Source organism: Cebus imitator, unplaced genomic scaffold (assembly GCF_001604975.1).
Source record: "Cebus imitator isolate Cc_AM_T3 unplaced genomic scaffold, Cebus_imitator-1.0 Scaffold51, whole genome shotgun sequence".
NCBI lineage: Eukaryota > Metazoa > Chordata > Mammalia > Primates > Cebidae > Cebus > Cebus imitator.
Genome location: NW_016107366.1, coordinates 5,509,609 through 5,527,613, shown reverse-complemented (window position 1 = coordinate 5,527,613; position 18,005 = coordinate 5,509,609). Strand labels below are relative to the sequence as shown.

At 39.5% G+C, this 18,005-nt stretch overlaps 2 protein-coding genes across 2 annotated transcripts in view; both read left to right on the top strand.

Annotated features, from left to right (window-relative positions):
- The window catches only part of LOC108303860 (tomoregulin-1), a 111,001-nt gene extending 106,516 nt beyond the window's left edge, over window positions 1–4,485 (top strand). The window contains exon 10 of the mRNA XM_017527791.2: window positions 3,367–4,485. Coding sequence (XP_017383280.1) covers window positions 3,367–3,451 — 85 coding nt within the window. The 3' untranslated portion in view covers window positions 3,452–4,485. The remainder of the gene's footprint in view (window positions 1–3,366) is intronic.
- An 84-nt stretch (window positions 4,486–4,569) lies between these two features.
- On the top strand, window positions 4,570–13,726 carry CAVIN4 (caveolae associated protein 4). The gene is made up of 2 exons (XM_017527793.2): window positions 4,570–5,405; window positions 12,494–13,726. The coding sequence occupies exons 1-2, from the start codon at window positions 4,998–5,000 to the stop codon at window positions 13,178–13,180; spliced, it is 1,095 nt and encodes a 364-aa protein (XP_017383282.1). The 5' UTR covers window positions 4,570–4,997; the 3' UTR covers window positions 13,181–13,726.
- Window positions 13,727–18,005: the final 4,279 nt, after the last annotated feature.

Here is an 18,005-nt window from a genome sequence, read left to right as displayed (position 1 = left end):
CCATGCAGAAAATTTTTATGCCCTGCACTACTGTGAGGTATTTTATGCCCTAAGAATGTACTTTACTCACAGTTGATATAGTAAGAAAGGAAAAAATCAGAGGCTGAAGGTAATTTTATTGTGGTATCATTGTGTTGGCATTACTCCATTTTCTGGATTGCAGTGATAAGTAATAAGCTTTAAAATTCTGTATTATAAATAAAATAATTTGCCACAAATTAAATGACTTATTTGGAGTACAATGGCATAAAATCGGTCTTTGCTAAACTGAGTGGAAATACGTAAGTCAGACTGAACTGGACTTGAGAAAAGTCAGAGTAAACCCAGCAAGTTCGTGTTGTCTTTGTGATTCCTAGTCTAATGTCTTTTTTTCCTGCTTACCTTTTTCTTTAAGGTTCAGTTCAGAAGTCTCATAAGCTTCATCTCTCCACTTACCTAATTATTCTGGGCAGAGGGTTGAAGCATATCAACTACAGATATTGGCAGGCCATAATGGATTTATGGCCCTTCTATCCAAGGTCTGGATAGAAACCAGACCTTCAGTAGTCTCAGCCATCTGGAACTGAAATGATAAATCTAGAAACGATAATAAAAGTTCTCCGAGTAACAGATATTTTTCATAAAACCTAGGCACTAAAGTCAGTGCGCTTTATTTCACAGAACAGATGATCTGCCCTTAGGCAAGACTACTGAATATGAAATTGGGTGGTAGATTAAAGTAGGGACATAATGATGTAACAAATAATGATAACAGAGAAGATAGGGAAAAAACATTAAACAGCAGGACTGGCTATAGCCATTTAATATAGGCTTAGAGGTTAAGTAATTTGTCTGTGATCATCCAGCTAGTAAGTGGAATTGTCTGGGTTTGGATTCAGATTGATTCCCATTCATTCCTCTTTCCACTGAAAGGTTCCATGCTTGGTCATCTTGGGAAAGATGTTTGACCAGCATGACCATTGCTTAGGAGCAGGGTTCAAACTTGATTTTGTAGCAGTTTGAGGTTTTTGAGTAGGAGAAGGACTTGGTATTTTTTTAGAGTATCAATGAGTCATCTGAAAAATTCATTGGAGTAGTGGACATATGAGGTAGGGGGAAGACCATTTAAGACATTAGAGTTAAATAGGAGTGAGGTAATAAATGATTTGGAAGGCAGAAGAAAAATTAAGGTAAAGTAAGGGAAGATGTTTGAGACCTGGAGACAGTGCCTTTATTTGAGACAGGGTCTCACTCTTATCATTCACTGCAGTGCAATGGTACGATCTTAGATCATTGCAGCCTCCACCGCCTGAGCTTACCTCAGCCTCCCGAGTAGCTGAGACTACAGGCATGCACCACCATGCCTGGCTAATTTTTGTATTTTTTTTGTAGAGACTGGGTTTGGCTATGTTGCCCAGGCTGGTCTTAACTCCTAAGCTCTAGTGATCCACCTGCCTTGGTCTCCCAAAGTGCTGGGATCATGCCTAGCCAGATAGTGCCGTTTTTAAGAGGATCAAAGGATGTTGGAGTCAATGGGAAGCAACTTTGAGTTCAACGCCTTCATTTAAAGAAGTAGGGAAACTGAAGCCCTGAGATAAGAAGTACCTTGGTCTAAGTTCCTAGCTAGGAAAGGCCTCTTACAACAGTCTTTTACCCAGCTCTGTCCTTCTGTTCTCATTGTGCTGTAATCCTCAACTACTCAATTAAAATTACCTGGCAGGTAGTATTGAAGTACGTACCCTCTGTTTATACTCCAAATCCCTCCTTGTTGGCCTCATAGCCACTTAGACATCACGGTGTATTTCTAACTGTGTCACAGTGTCTTCACTGCCCACTGTCTCTATGATTGAAGAGCCATCTCATTGAATTGATCACAGATTTCTCCTTGAGGCTTGTCTTTTTACTGTGGTATTTCCTCCCCTAGAATGTCTTGCTGTCTTGGATTTAGAATATTTATGTACTTGGATTTATTTCCATTGAATTTTTAAGTATCTCTCCCACACAGTCCATTACGGGACAGCTGTTGACATATACCATGGTGGCTGTTACAATGGAGGAATCTTCTTTAAAAGGATGTTCTCACTGACCTGTTTATCAAGACTGCATGAGTCACTTTTTCTTCTTTTCTTCTTGAAATCTCCTTTCATGTTTTCAGTCTCAAAGAATGACTGATTGGCAGAAACCTTGAATATCACCTTAACTAAACGCCTTTATTTGATAGATTTAAAAACCATGGCTCTAGGAAATTGGAGCTTTTCCAAGGTCATGGTGAGTTAGTGACAGTGAAAGAAAGTTGCTTGATCTGTCAACTAGTCTTCTAATTTATGAAGTGGTGATGATTCCAACTTTAACGACCTCAGACTTTTAAAATGAGGATTAGTGAGGGAAAAGTGTGAAAATCATAAACAAAATGGAAGTATCATCAACGCTTTTAGTTCAAGGCAAAGCTGTACTCTTTGAAGTTGAAGAAAATGAGGAGTACTTATTGTTATAAGACTTGCTTTTCATTAGGTTGTAAATTTCTTGCTGGCAGAGATCTTAGAAGCTAGTCCAACTCCTAATTTAGTATTTTACATGTAGGAGAATTGAGGTCGCACAGTTAGTTAGCAGAGCCCAGAATTCATCTCAGCCCCTTTATTCCACATTGCATACACAGCACCTTGTGTTTGCAATCTAGTGTGTAGGCACAAGAGCAGTTTCAACACAGTGAGATTTGTGTTGCTGTGGTGAAACGTGGAAAATGAGAGCAGAATGTCCCTCATCCTCGGTGTGACAGTTCCTTATGCGCTTCTGTGGTTTGCCCCAGGAGAGCGTGGACAGCTTCTTTTAAGTCATTGTCTAAAAGCAGTAGACATTTCTATGTATTCATAGTTGAGGTTAATAAGCACACTTCTTCCTGATTTCTTCCTTCATCTAAGTTGCTCTTGTCATTTTAGAGCTGTCTTGTCATAATGCTCAGGGAAAGTACATAGGTCAGAGTCCTTTTTACTGTCAGGGGTTTCACATGTGAAAGCCTAGATGGTGAAGCAACAAATTCATGTTAAAAAAATCACTGTGACTAGGGAGTTCTAGGCCGGAGGAAGGGTGGGATATCTGTCAGGGATGCATACATAGTAGCATAGACACTGGGAATGAGTTTTGCTTGTGCCAGTACCTATATTACATATCTAATCATCTCAACTCCCAGCTTTGTAGGGGAGGTAGCAGTCTGAATTGTGTTCATCTTTACCCTGTCTGGCAACAGATACCATCTTATTTCCCTTTCATGTAATTGCTTGCAACGTGGCTTTATGTGTGAAATATGTATTACTTTGGAAACATTTGAAATATCCTAAACAAAATCATCAAAACAATATTTTTCTCTCTTTCTTTTTTTTGATGCAACAGAAAATGCCCCAAAAACAATAGAGGACGTCGACAGAAGCAAAACCTAGGTCATTTTACTTCAGATACGTCATCCAGAATGGTTTAAACTGATGATTTTTATATGTACACTGACCATGTGATGTACATTTATTATGTCTTTTTTTAAAGAATGGAAATATTTATTTCAGAGGCCTTATTTTTGGACATTTTTAGTGTAGTACTGTTGGCTTGTATTTAGAATATTCAGCTACGACAGTTTTGGACTGTTTAGTAGTCTTTGTTTTATGTTTTTAAATACAGAAATTGCTTTCACAAATTTGTACCACATGGTAATTCTAAGACTTGTTATTTACCCGTGGAATGTAATATTTTTACAAAGATGGACCACTTCACAAATGGTTATAAAGTCATATCCACATCTTCCACAATGACCACAGCAAATGACCAAGCATGAACTAAAGGTAAAGATGTTTACAGATTACTTTTCTTACAAAAAAATCTAGAAGACACTGTGTTTAAATAGATATTTAAATGTTTTTGAGATTTAGTTACTGATTTTTTAGACACTGCCTATCGCATGAACTGTAAAGCTGTGTGTGTTAGGTGTAAAATACTTATAAGATATATGGACTGGGGAATTTGGTTATTCCTCCCTTTGAAAAAATAATTCTAATAATTTGAAAAAGTATGTTAGTAATGATGGAACAGATCAGTGAAAAATAGATTTAGATATTGTGAAAATAGGCTGTTTAACAAACAGATTGGAATAAAGCCTATTCTACCAGTTAAACTACTTTAATACACATTCATTTTTAAAGAAAATATTTGTTTTAACATAAATAAACAAAATGTATCAGTGTTTGTGAATAAAATACAAAAATGATTGTTAATTATTGGTGCTCTTAGAGTGAGCTTAAAAATTATCTAAGACCTCTATCCAAATTTGTCCTGTAGTAATAGATTAATATTCATAGATTGTTGGTGTTTAAAATCTGAAGTGTGAGTAGAATGTATTAAGCTGTTTAACATGTAGTTTAGATATTCAAAAGTATGCATGTAGAATTTAAAGAATATGTTAAAAATTATTAATTTTAATATTTTGTTTGGAAAAGCATGTTATAATATAATGTTTTCACTATATGGCCTCTGTTTTGGTGTGTTTATTTACCAAATTTTTCAATATTGCTGTTTCAGTATATTTAATATGTGAAATTAGTAGAAAAAGCAGATTTTAGTTAAGAATTCCCCTTTGCTATTACAAATACTGAATGAAATGATCTAAAGGCAAAAGCTTTACCCAACATTTGGAGTTAGCTTTTTTGATCATTTGGTTTCTAGGTTTAATATTAGTTACATAGTGGCTTTAGTGAACTTAAAAAAAAAAAAAAAACTTTCCTCTTCTACCCACACAGTCTTATTTGAGTCCCTTAGTCAGTCAGCAAGCATGTTTGGAACAGTCCCTGGTGCTTTGCAAGGGTTCAGATTGCAGAACAGTCACATATGGCATTTGTAGTTATAAATACTTGACCATTCTCCAGGGGTGGGGTTTCCAACTCTTTAAACAACCCTGTTGCCTGTTATCAAGCTGACTTTTTGCTCTAAGTGCCAGAATTGATTGTGGTTAGGACATCTTTCACTGAGAAATAAATAAAATGGAACATAATGGATCTGCCTCAAATGCTGATAAAATCCACCAGAATCGCCTATCAAGTGTTACAGAAGATGAAGACCAAGACGCTGCTCTTACAATTGTGACTGTGCTGGACAAAGTGGCCTCCATTGTGGACAGTGTGCAGGCAAGCCAGAAGAGAATAGAAGAGAGACACAGGGAAATGGAAAATGCCATAAAATCCGTCCAGATTGACCTGTTGAAGCTTTCACAGTCACATGGCAATACAGGCCATATCATTAACAAGTTGTTTGAGAAAACCCGAAAAGTCAGTGCTCACATTAAAGATGTGAAAGCTCGGGTGGAGAAGCAACAAATTCATGTTAAAAAAGTTGAAGTCACGCAAGAGGAAATAATGAAGAAAAACAAATTCCGGGTGGTAATATTCCAGGTAAGCTTGCACTTGTGTTCTGTTTGCTTGTTATAATCTCTTACATCTTTTAATTGCAAAAAAGTCATATCACAGGTTTCCAGTGTCACATCTTAACTATTGTATATATTAATACAATGAGGTTCTACAGAGATCTCAGGATAAAACCATTGCTCTCAACCATTTCGTGTAATATGAACTGCGGCTCATAGCTTAGGCTATTTCTTGCATTTGAAAGTTAATATTGGTAAGGCCCTTTCAGCATGTTAGCCTTATTAGCTTGCTGCCCTCTCACAGACTTTGAAAATGTTCGAACTAAAACAGGATTCAGAAACCTCTAGTTTAAAACACTTCTTTGTTCTCTAAAAGAAGAAACTGACAACCAGTAGCTCCACAGTGGTTTTTTTTTTTTTTTTCCCCACTTACGTGGAGCGTCTGTAAAGCCCTAAACAGCCCTAAACTTTTCAGAACATGATGTGTATATTGGAATTTTTACAGACAGATCACAGTGATAGCTATTTCCCAATGAACATTGAGGCAATTATTCTTATTTTTCTTATTGTTATTATAGTAACAATATATTATACAAATATATGAGTCACATAAATAATTCCTTATGTTTGATTACAAAATCTTTTTACTTAACTGATTTAATATAATTTTTTTGTGTGTGTGGTATTGTGTATTGAGCCAAGTTCCCATATTATTCTGTGCTTGGCACTCATATTTTTGGAAATAGGAACATATTCATGGCAAATGCATAATATATATGGTGTATTTTTTAAACTCTTACAGTTAAAAGGAAAAAAATTGAACATTCCTTCACAGTAGAAAAATGGAAAACTGTCATTATCAGGCAGTTTACAAAACACAAATAAGAATAAAATTCTACTTTCACCTATTTAAATGTTGGCAATTATTACAACCTATAATTACAGGTTAATTTAAGGATTGGAAAAAAACACTTTCATATTTTGTTGGTAGAAATATTGATATAACATTTTCAAAAGGCAAATTTGGTAGTATATATTAAGAAATTTTAAAATTCACAAACTTTTTGGCCCCAGAATTTTATGTCGAAGAATTTGTTCTATGCATAAAATCAGGAATGTGTTCAGGGATGTTCCCTGGTGCATATAAAGTGTTATTTTTTAAAATGACACCTGTATTTTTAAAAACAAGTACTTATGTACATAGGGAAAAAACTCTAGAAGAATATAAACTAAATGAAATAGGAACACAGTTGGATTATGTAGAAGATAATTTGTAAAACATGAGGGATGTGGCCTATAACTCCCCACAGCATTCTTTACACACTAGGCAATTCTCCATAGCCCTCTGTTGACTGATAAGGTTACACTGTGATGGTAGACTGGTATTTCAGATCTGTTTTTAAGAGCCTGTGGGTTATTCGGGAAAAATAATAGGGAAGAGAGTGAAGAGTTGCTTATTTCAAAGGTAGATGGGGCAGACTGCCATTTGAAATTCTTTATCATTTCCCTTTCCTTTCATGTCCCTGGAATCCCTTCTATAGGCTTAAAAATTTGGGAAAAGAAGACAAAGTCTGGGCAATGTGACAGAACCCCGTCTCTATAAAAATTACAGAAGTTAACCAGGTGTATTGTGTGCCTGTGTTCCCTACTACTCAGGAGGCTAAGGTGGAAGGGTAGCCTGAGCCTGGGGAGGTCAAGGCTACAGTGAGCCATGATTGTGCCACTCCACTCCTGCCTGGGTGATTGTGAGACCCTGTCTTAAGAAAAAAAAAATTGAAAAATTGAAAAAAAGCAGTCACCTGATTTTCAGAGGCCAGTTCCAGTGTTGGTATATATAGTGGGAAATGTAGTATCCATTCTTTGATTCACCTTCTGAAGACATTCACAATTGTGGGTGTATCTTACCCTCCACTGGCATGGGCGCATGGCCAGGAAACATACTTGGCATTCACCACTGCTGAGAACCTTTGTGTAAAGCAGTGGACTAAGTGCCAATCAAGATTTACAAAAGCAAGAGCAAAGAAGTTTCTGAAAAGTTTCCATTGACTCTGTTCATTGACATAACTCTTCTTTCAACTTTAAGATGTTTCTATGTTCACCTGTTTAGTCCCTGTGACTTACTGCTAATTGTTCCTTTCTTTGATCCCTTGTAGTTATTTAAAGCAGCTGAGGGGTGCTAGTTTAGGGCATATCTCTTTTCTTGTAAGAAATAATGCCATAAAGATTCTGTATAATTAAGCTGTTCAGAGTAAGCAGCAGTTCATCAAAAAGTAATTGCTATCATTTATAATGGGAGAGCTTGTAGAGAAAAGATAAATGGACATAGAACTCTGATTCAAAGATGCATTAGATGTTAGGATACTGTATACATGGTCACATGGTTATTCTTGGCAGTTAAAATTAGTTATAATTAGTCATCATTGTTAAGGTGTATAAGTGATTATATTCAGATTGCCCTTCTACTAAAATTAACTTGAAACCAAGCAATTCAGCCATAATTACTTTGAGAGCTTGTTTGGAGGTTCTAACAGGGGAGCACAGCTACTTGTATACCCTTGACCCAACAAGACCAGTCCTCCTCTATCATAGATGGTCATCCTTTTTGACCAAGTGTGTGGCTTCAGGAGGGACACATATGGAGTGGCGAGGGAGGAAGGGTCACCAGCCTAGCCAGCCAGATCAGCTGAATCAACCCTGGCCATCAGTGAGGTGCAGATATTGCAGTCAGATTGCCTTCACATCCCCTACCTATATTACTTTGATGTTCAGTCCAACCCACAGTACTCTGATGCACAGTGTTCATTCTGTTACAAAAATGGTCTTTTTACCTGGAGTTTTATATTAAAAGACATAATTATATTTGGAAATCAACTATAATTCAACATCTGCAATCTTCAATTATTATAGCAGTCTGTTCACCATTAGTTCATGATATCTCGGTCTCATTGGAGTTGCAACAAATAGATCCACATAACAAGTACTTTTTTTTTTTGACTCTACCCCTGTTGTGTTTTATTTTAAAGCCTGATTTTATATTATTTGTTGTGTACTTAAAGAGGGGTATGTGATTCCTGGGTTAGGCTGTATCTGATTTCTTCACAGCAAGATTGTGTTTTTTCCCCTACCTAACAGTAATTAACTTTTGGCTCTTTCCTTTTCTAATTATACCTTCTCAAGCCGTACCAACCCACATTGTGTTGCTGAAGTTACTCCCTGCAGCAGGTGTCAGGAAAGGAGAGGAATAATTCCGCTGCTTCTAACTGATTCATCAGAGAGTTATGAGACGCCTACCCCTGCCTTTTTTTAGCTCCTAAACTCTCTAATCCTATAGCCAAAGAATTTAATTTTAAATAAATATCCAAAGAAATAGGGTTCCAGGGATATATTCTTGACTATCAGGCTGATAGGTTTTAGAATATGCATAAATGTGTTTTGTATATATTTATATATTTTTGATTGAATAGATTTAATCTGGATTTCATGTGGGAGCACAGTTTCTTTTAGAAATTTTAACTCGTGGTTCAGTTAAAAATCTCTTAATTTTTCAAGTTTCGTCTGTTTAGTTTTAGAAATGCTCCCTAAATAGTCAGTTGGGTTCCTCTAGCTGCTGTGGTTGGGCTGGCTTTCAAGGTCTTCAGTGTGAGTCATGTCCCAAATCCAATTCTCATCCTTATTTTTTTTGACCCATTTGGCACAATTAGACCTCCCTCTCCCCACTCCACCCCTCTCTCTTTTAAGAGACAGGGTCTTGCTTCGTGGCCCAGGCTAGAGTTCTATCGTGCAATCATAGCTCACTGCAGCCTCCAACCTCGGGGAAAATGGTCTTCCCTCTTCAGCCTTCCAAGTAGCAGGAAGTACAGGTGTGCACCACCTTGCCTGGCTACACTTTAAAATTTTCATAGTGATGAGGTCTCACTTTGTTGCCTGGACTGGTCTTGTCCTCAAGTGATCCTCCCACCTTAGCCTCCCAAAGTGTTGGGATTACAGGCATGAACCACTGCACCCAGCCCCTCCCTTTCTTCTTGAAACTTTTCTCCTTGACTTCTGGGATTACTACTCGCTTTGGGAGTTCCCCCTACCTCAATGGCTGGTATTTGTCTTTTTTGTTTTTGTTGTTCTCATTTCTTCTTTTTACCAGTCCCAAATCCATGTTCAACACTCACATTCAAAAATTCTTAAAAATATTTTTTTTATAACATATTTGACAGCAAGACCTAAGTTGACCTGAAATTATTCAGTAAAAAAAACTTGACCTAAATTAGCAGGAGGCTATAGTTTTTATCCCATCTTAGTGTGAATATTCATATATATTTTTTTGCCACAGAAATGTTTCTTCCAAGATCTTGCTGAGAATGTTATATAATAAATCATATTATTTCCAAAGTCTGAAATATTCTAAATTCTGAAACACACCTTGGTGCCAAGGAGTTTTGAGTAAAACAGAGCATAGACCCATTCACTGAGTTTCTTGGCGATCTCTCTCATTTGGTCTCATGACTTTAATTCCGTCATTACATCAATGACTCCTAAATTTGGGTGTCTAGCCCAGCCCTCTCTTCTGAATTCCAGACTCATCTGCTCAGCTGCCTGCTCAGTGCCTCTGCTTGCATGGCTAGTGGGTGTCTCCAAGACAGCATGTTCAGACCCTATTCTTCCCCCCAGTCTCTTCCTCCTGCCATCTCCCCTATCTTAGTTAATGGCAGATCTGTCCTTCATCTGCTCAGGCCATGTACTTGAGGATCATTCTTGACACTCTGGCACTGCACATCCAAATCTAGTGACAAATCTTGTTGACTCCTACGTTCACAGCAGCTCCAAATCAGACTGCTTCTCACCCCCACCCTGTCAGCACCCTTACACAGTACTCACTTGCCTCAGTGCTCTCCACCTGTTCTTCCTGCTTCTTTTCTTGCCCCTACACACTGTTTTCAGCAAAGTGATCCTTTTATAATGTTGGTGAGATCCTGGTACTATTCTCCTGCAAGCCATTAATTAATCAATTAATTAATTAATTATGGAGTCTTGCTCTGTTGCCCAGACTGGAGTGCAGTAGCATAATCTCAGTTCACTGCAACCTCCACCTCCCGGGTTCAAGTGATTCTTCTGCCTTAGCCTCCCGAATAGCTGGGATTACAGGTATGTGTCACGACACCTGGCTAGTTTTTGTATTTTTAGTAGAGACTATTTCACCGTGTTGGCCAGGCTGGTCTTGAACTCCTGACCTCAGGTGATCCTCCCATCTCGGTCTTCCAAAGTGCTTGGATTATAGGCATGAGCCCCCGTGCCTGGCTTCCTGCAAGCCTTTTAGAAGGCTTCCTTTTATACTCAGAATAAAAGCCACTGCCCTCACCATTGGATACAGAGCCTTGCATGACCTGGGCCACCTGCTCTCCCTTACCCTTTTGTCTCCCCCTCTTGCCCCTTGATCACTCTGCTCTCATCACATGGCCCTCCCCACTGTTTCTCTGTTCTTCCCAGATCTACACACAGCCTTCAGGTCTAGGCTCAGGTGTCACCATATGAGTGAGGCCTTTCTGACCACCTTAGTTCAAACAGCACCTTTTTTGTTGCTGCATGTACTCCTTCCCTGCTTTCGTTCTCACCTTAGCAGGTATCACCATCTAACATGCTATATAGATTTTACTTGTTTGTCTGTCTCCAAGAATATAAGCTCTTTCACTCTTCTGTCTTCAGAGAAGTTTCACAGTTTCTAGAACCAGATAATTTATTGGTTCGTGGTGGTGCTTAATAACTTGGTTGAAGGAGGCTGTATACCTGGTTTGGTCCAATAATAATTTATTGAGTGTGCCTACTATGTGCAAGACACTCTGATAGATGCTGGGCATAAAATGTAATATGATCTCTCCTTTTAAGGAATCTGGAGGCCTCCAGGAGACACATATTTTTGAGTAAAGCTCCAATTCAAACTGTGATAAATGTTATAAACAGAGGTATGTATGTGTAAATTTGAGATGGAGTTAGCCATGTGGGGAAGTTGGGGACATTTGAATTGATTCTTGAAGAAAGATTTTATTTATAAAGCCAAAAAGAGGTAAAGGGGCACTTGAGATATCAGAAACTTCTGGGCATGGTAACATGTACCTGTAGTCCCAGCTACTTGGGAGACTGAAGCAGGAGGATTCCTTGAGTCTAGGAGTTCCAGTCTAGCCTGAGCAACATAGTGAGACCCCGTCATTATGAAAAAAGGAAGATATCAGAAATCACTTATACATAGGCATAGAGGGATGAAAACACCTTGTGCTTGAGGAATTGAGAGGGATTGTATGTTTCTGGGCTGGAAGAGTGGGAAAGCGGGTTTAGCTAAAGCTGAGGAGCCTTCTAATCATACAGAAGAATTTGAACTTTCTTCTTTGAGTATTGGTGAGCTTTCCAAAGTTTAAAGCAGAGAAAAGATGTGATCAAAGCCATGCTTTAGTAATATTTCTCAGACAGTACTTAGGTGATGTTCTGGAGGTAGAAGGATCAATGAGGAGACATTATAAAAGTTCAGGACTGAGATGACAAGGACCACAATCCAAACATTGGGAGAGGGAAAGAGGAAGGAAGAGGAACAGATGAGTTGTTAGGCAGTATTATTGACAAAGCTTGGTGACCAGTTGGATATGGAATGAGAGGGAGAGGAAATATGTGGGATGATGATTCAGGAGTTTCTATGTTATTTGGCACCTGGATGGGTGTTAGTGCTGAGAGGTACAGGGAAAGAAGTAGAACTGGAGAGGATGGTGAATGGGCCTTGATTTTTGGACATGCTAAGTTTTAGGTGACTGTGTTGCCTCTCAAACTGTGGAGCAGTCTGCCTATCATTCACACATGCGTATTCATCTTAGGTGACAGGGGAAGTGAAGATAAAATACATGTGAGTTTGCTTACAATTCGATCTGAAAAATGGAGTGGATAAGGTTGCTCAGGGTGAGCCTGGGAGATGAAGAAGAAAGGGCCAAGGTAAGATAAACCCTAAGAAATGCTAACATTTAAGGAGTGGGCAGAGGATAAACAGCCCATGGCAGAGATTTACAAGGCATGGCCAGAAGGTAGAAGACCTGACCTCTAGTGCAAAGGAAGGACTAATATGCTTTGTTTTTCTCTCTTCTTCAGGAGAAGTTTCGGTGTCCGACATCTCTGTCTGTTGTTAAAGAAAGAAACCTCACTGAAAATCAGGAAGAGGATGTTGATGATATCTTTGATCCCCCAGTAGACCTGTCCTCGGATGAAGAATATTATGTTGAAGAAAGCAGATCTGCCAGGCTTAGGAAGTCAGGCAAGGAGCACATTGATAATATCAGGAAGGCGTTTTCCAAAGAAAACATGCAGAAGACACGGCTGAATTTTGACAAGAAAGTGAACAGAATTAGAACTAGAATAGTGACCCCGGAGAGGAGAGAGAGGCTAAGGCAGTCAGGAGAGAGGCTGAGACAGTCAGGGGAGAGGCTGAGACAGTCAGGGGAGAGGTTTAAGAAATCTATTTCTAATGCAGCTCCCTCCAAGGAAGCTTTTAAGATGCGTAGCCTCAGGAAAGGTAAGGACCGAACAGTGGCAGAAGGTGAGGAATGTGCCAGGGAGATGGGCGTGGACATCATTGCCAGGAGCGAATCCATGGGTCCCATCGGTGAGCTCTACTCTGATGAGCTCAGTGAACCAGAACATGAGGCAGCCAGGCCGGTGTATCCTGCCCATGAAGGAAGGGAAATCCCCACCCCTGAGCCTTTAAAAGTTACTTTTAAACCTCAGGTGAAAGTAGAGGATGATGAATCTCTTTTGTTAGATTTAAAGCAGTCATCATAAAGAGGACTTAAGTATAATCCTAAATATGAATATCCTAATCATGCAGTTTTAGTTTGAATAGTGTGTAGTCATCTATATTTCTGTGCCATGTAGGAAAACATAAATGGTTTTTTTCCTTATATTTAAAATCTTGAGAGTAGTATAAATATTATATCCATTTCCTTGTAACTTCCTTGGGAATTCTTCCCCCCCACCGCACCGCCCCCCACCGCCCCACCCCAAGGTTATGTGATTCCTGCAGCCTTTTCTCTTAGGTCACTCTTTGTTATGGCAGCTGTGGATTTTTTAGTTCTTTTCTGTTGTCCACCAGAAAAAGTTTCCTAGGGCGGGCCAGTTACATGTTTGGTAAGGGCAACTTTGTGGCCATCATTTGCAAGTGAACTCTAAATACTGGTTAGGATTAATATTGTGGCCAGCCTCAAAGGGGAATAACTTACATGTGGGTTATATCATCCAAATGTTCAGATCAACAGATTTGTTAGTAAATTAGCAGTCACACCTTTTTTTGATGCTTTCACATTAAATAATTGAAGTTCTGGACTTGAACATCTGGCTCTAGTGTCACAGCTTTACTTACAAGAAAACCCTTGGCAAGTAATCTATTTATTCACATCAGTAAAAATGGAGAGGGTTGGCTGTGCTGTCCGCCTCAGAGGACTATTGTGAAGATCAAAGGAAATGGTACACATTCTGGGGAATAAGAAGCACACCCGGAGAAAACAAGCCTCGCCAGTTCCTCAAAAACAGAATCGAAAGAATTACACCCTCTGAAAAAGCCCTGAGCACCAATCGATGAGGTCCTAGGTTGGACAGAAACTAAAGTTGGTTTTCAGAAGACTTTTCACAGATTCAAGAGTGAAAAATAAATAACTGTTTGGGTGACCACTTTTTCATCAGACTAAAACTAAACCTTGGTTTTTAGTTGGGTCTCAAAGTGTTCCCTGGCTAAGTCCTTTCTAATTTCCTTTCAATTAAGATCTTTGGTGGACTGTAGCACTGCATTTGTTTGAGCAGTATGAGGCGTAAAATTGGCTGTGTTGTCAAGTGGGCCTTTCTAAAGTTGGCCCTGATGCATTGGGTTTGGAAATGACCTCAAATATTCTTGTTTTTCTGAGTGTGCCCTTCAGGGCCCAACTGTCCAAAACAATGTTCATAGGAGTTAATCATAGCTGCTTTGGGAGGAACCCAGATTCCCCTTATCTGTTAGCTTCAGCTTGTTGAATCCAGAAATTAGAACAATGTCTATTGTTGCTACAGAAAGAAAGAAATGGGCTGGGCACAGTGGCTCATGCAAGCAATCCCAGCCCTTTGGGAGGCTGAGGCGGGTGAATCACTTGGGGTCAGAAGTCCAAGACCAACCTGACCAACATGGTAAAACCCCGACTCTACTAAAAATAGAAAAATTAGCTGGGTGTGGTGGCATGTGCCTGTCCCAGCTACTCGGGAGGCTGAGACAGGAGAATCGCTTGTACCCAGGAGGTGGAGGTTGCAGTGAGCCAAGATTGTGCCACTGCATTCAAGCCTGGGTGACAGAGCAATACTCTGTCTTAAAAACAAAAAAAGGAAAGAAAGAAATGGTCATACTGGTTCTGTACTTGTAGGATTTTCAATGTAGCATGTAGCATGGTGTTGTAATAGAGAAGAAATGATGGAATTGTTGAATTTGAAGAGTTGGGACAACAATCAGCTGTCCCACTTTTTTTTCTCACTTTCGGATCAGTTTTTGGATAATCCTATGGTAGTTGGAATAAGTGTACACATTTACACACAGGCATACATAAATTGGCTTTAAAATGTTTGACTCTGTTACCCAGATGTTTGGGTTTTGGGAGTCTGATTCAGCATCATTTCCTCTTCAACCTGCATGAATACATAAAATCATAAATTGTTAATCTTGTTACCTTTTCATATTGAAAATTAAAGTGTATACAGCATTGGATAACACTTTCAAATGAATAATTTTAAAATGTCTTTATAACATTTTGGAAAGCTCTTAGATGCCTAATCACATATTTTCTTAGGAGCCATAATAAATTTGAATTTAAGAAAACATTATTACAACGTTTGATCTTAGTGTCCTATAAATATTTTTACTAATAATGCAAATAGTGAATGTAAAGAAGTTACAAGCTTTTTCTTTTTTCTACCCCTATGCAGAATAAATATCAGTTGGCTGGAAATATTTTTCTGCAAATATTACTGTCATGGAATTTTTGTAGTCAGTTTGCTTACTGACTCATTATATAACCAGACTTGACATTTTATGGAACATTTCACATATAGCTATATTTGAATTTTGATGAGGAAGGAGTTACAACCTGGTCAGCTCTTCATCATGGTAGACTTTGTGCAACCCCAAAACACTAAGCAGTTTCATGTCCCTGGAGGTTTACGGTAACCTTGTACTGCTCTCTTGGTACTATAATTTTCCCTCCTCCATATTGCTTCTGTCTCTCTTCATTTCTTCCCACATTTGGGACATTCTGAAATTCTTCATTCATAATTTATTATCCCTTTAACTTAATTTTCTTGATATAAAATAATGGGCTGCAAAATCAGACATCTCATTTGATATAAGAAATATTCTAGTCAGTGTTCCTATTTTAAAAGTTTTAGATAACAGGGACAGATTATTTTACTTACTCATCTGTATTTTAGAAATTTTACATACCAGATTTTAAACAATGTATTCAAATGAAACCATTAGCAATATTGCTTGCTCTGAGACAGAACAGTGCAGCATCTATAGACACCAGGGGGCATGGAACTACTCAAGATCTTCTGCAGAATAGACAGGATAGGGGAGGGGGTGCAAGTCTGTCTTCTGAACTTGATGATCCACGTCTTTCCTCTGAGTGGGTGATAGCCTGATTCTAGCTTATGGGTTAGAGAAGCAGGGCAAACAACAAAATACATGAAAATTCAAGGCCAGGCATGGTAGTTCATACCTGTAATCCCAGCACTTTGGGAGGCCAAGTCAGGCAGATCACTTGAGGTCAGGAGTTCAAGACCAGCCTGGCCAACATGGTGAAATCCTGTCTCTACTAAAAAGACAAAAATTAGCTGGGCGTGGTGGCGGGCGCCTGTAATTCCAGCTACTTGGGAAGCTGAGGCAGGAGAATTGCTTGAACCTGGGGAGTGGAGGTTGTAGTGAGCCGAGATCATGCCATTGTGCTCCAGCCTGGGCAACAGAGTGAGACTCCTTCTCAAAAAAAAAAAAAAAAAAGTAAATTCAGCTTGCTGAAAGTATATTTGTTGTGTGTGTGTGTGTGTGTGTGTGTGTGTGTGTGTGTGTGCGCGCGCGCCAGATTCTATGTGAGGCACTGAGGATTCAAAGATGAATACAGGTTCCTACTTCCTCACCTCTTCCTACCCCATATCTCAGGCTCACTGTTCTGGGAGACAAGCAAACATTCAGCAGTGTGACTAGTGCTATGTATCAGATGATGGAACGGTGGAGATGGAAGCTGTTTAGATTTGCATCTGCCCTAGCACTTGCACTATATTGCAGTTTATTTATGTAACTCTCTTCTAGACTAGACTGTGCTTCTTAAGGTCAGGGACTCATTTTACTCATCTTTGGGTTGCCAGCACTTGGAGATCCTCCCCCCCATGTGCTAGCCGTCTGCATTATGAATCCAGAGATGAAAGTTGTGGTCCCAGTGCTTAAGGAACTTTTCCCTTGGTGGAGGAGATAGATTCATCATGCTCAGATTGAAGAAAGTATGATAGGGGAACGTAGAGGGAAAATATCTCACAATCTGGGGAAAGGCTGTCAGAAAACTAGAGAAAGCATTGCTTAAGTTGGCATTTGAAGGCCATTTGAGTCAACTGAGTAACAGAATTTAAGGCAAGATGCTGCTAGAGATACTGAATGAGGGCGTTCTGAGATTTATGTCAAAGCCCATAGAGAGCCACTGAGAGATTTTAAAGGATATTCTGTTAACAGACCAGAGGCAGACAGACCAGTTGGAAGGGCCCTTGAATTTTTCCAGGTGAGAGGAGTACCCAAACTAAAGCAGTAACTGAGCTATTGAGGGTCAACTTGGCTGTGGGTTGTGATGGGAACAAATGACTGCCAGGTTTCTGAGTTGGGCAAGTCACAAGTGGTGCCAGTCACTGGGACAGGAAATACAAGAGTGTTCTAAGACAGCTCTCTCGGGGTGCTTCTCTGTCTCTTCTCTGACAGCCTTCATTACTCATCCCTCAATGTGGCTGATTAATGAAAGGGAACTATGCCCATTCTCCAGAAGCTTCCCCACTAGAGGTCTGCCCAGTCTAGCCATTGTGGCTCTCACCTATGCGTGAAGAAGCCTCCTTTGAGGGGACCCTTTCCTGGTTCTAGCAGGTGCCTTTCCCTCTCCACCAAGATGCCAAAGTCCTTGGGAAGCAGAACTGCCTTGCAGATCTAAGTCCATTTCCCATCTGTGTCGTCTTTGCTCCAGGCCAGATTTCTATTTGCTGATTCTGTGGTCCAAAGAAAAGCCACTTCTGAGTCTTAGAATGAATTGTCGTTTTCACAAGAACAGAAAACTGCATGTTCTCATTCATGAGTGGGTGTTGAACAATGAGAATACATGGACACAGGGAGGGGAACATCACATACTGGGGCCTGTCGAGGGGATTGGGGGCTAGGGGAGGGGTAGCAGGGGGTGGGGATATTGGGGAGGGATAGCATTAGGAGAAATACATAATGTAGATGACGGAGTGATAGATACAGCAAACCACCATGGCATGTGTATACCTATGTAACAAACCTGCATGTTAGGCACATGTACCCCAGAACTTAAGTATAAGAAATAAAAAGAAACAAAGAATGGATTGT

Bases quoted from the DNA above. Each gene is read 5' to 3' on its own strand.
- CAVIN4 (XM_017527793.2), top strand. From the start codon at position 4,998: ATGGAACATAATGGATCTGCCTCAAATGCTGATAAAATCCACCAGAAT. The intron at 5,406-12,493 runs GTAAGCTTGCAC...TCTCTTCTTCAG, and splicing joins TCCGGGTGGTAATATTCCAG to GAGAAGTTTCGGTGTCCGAC.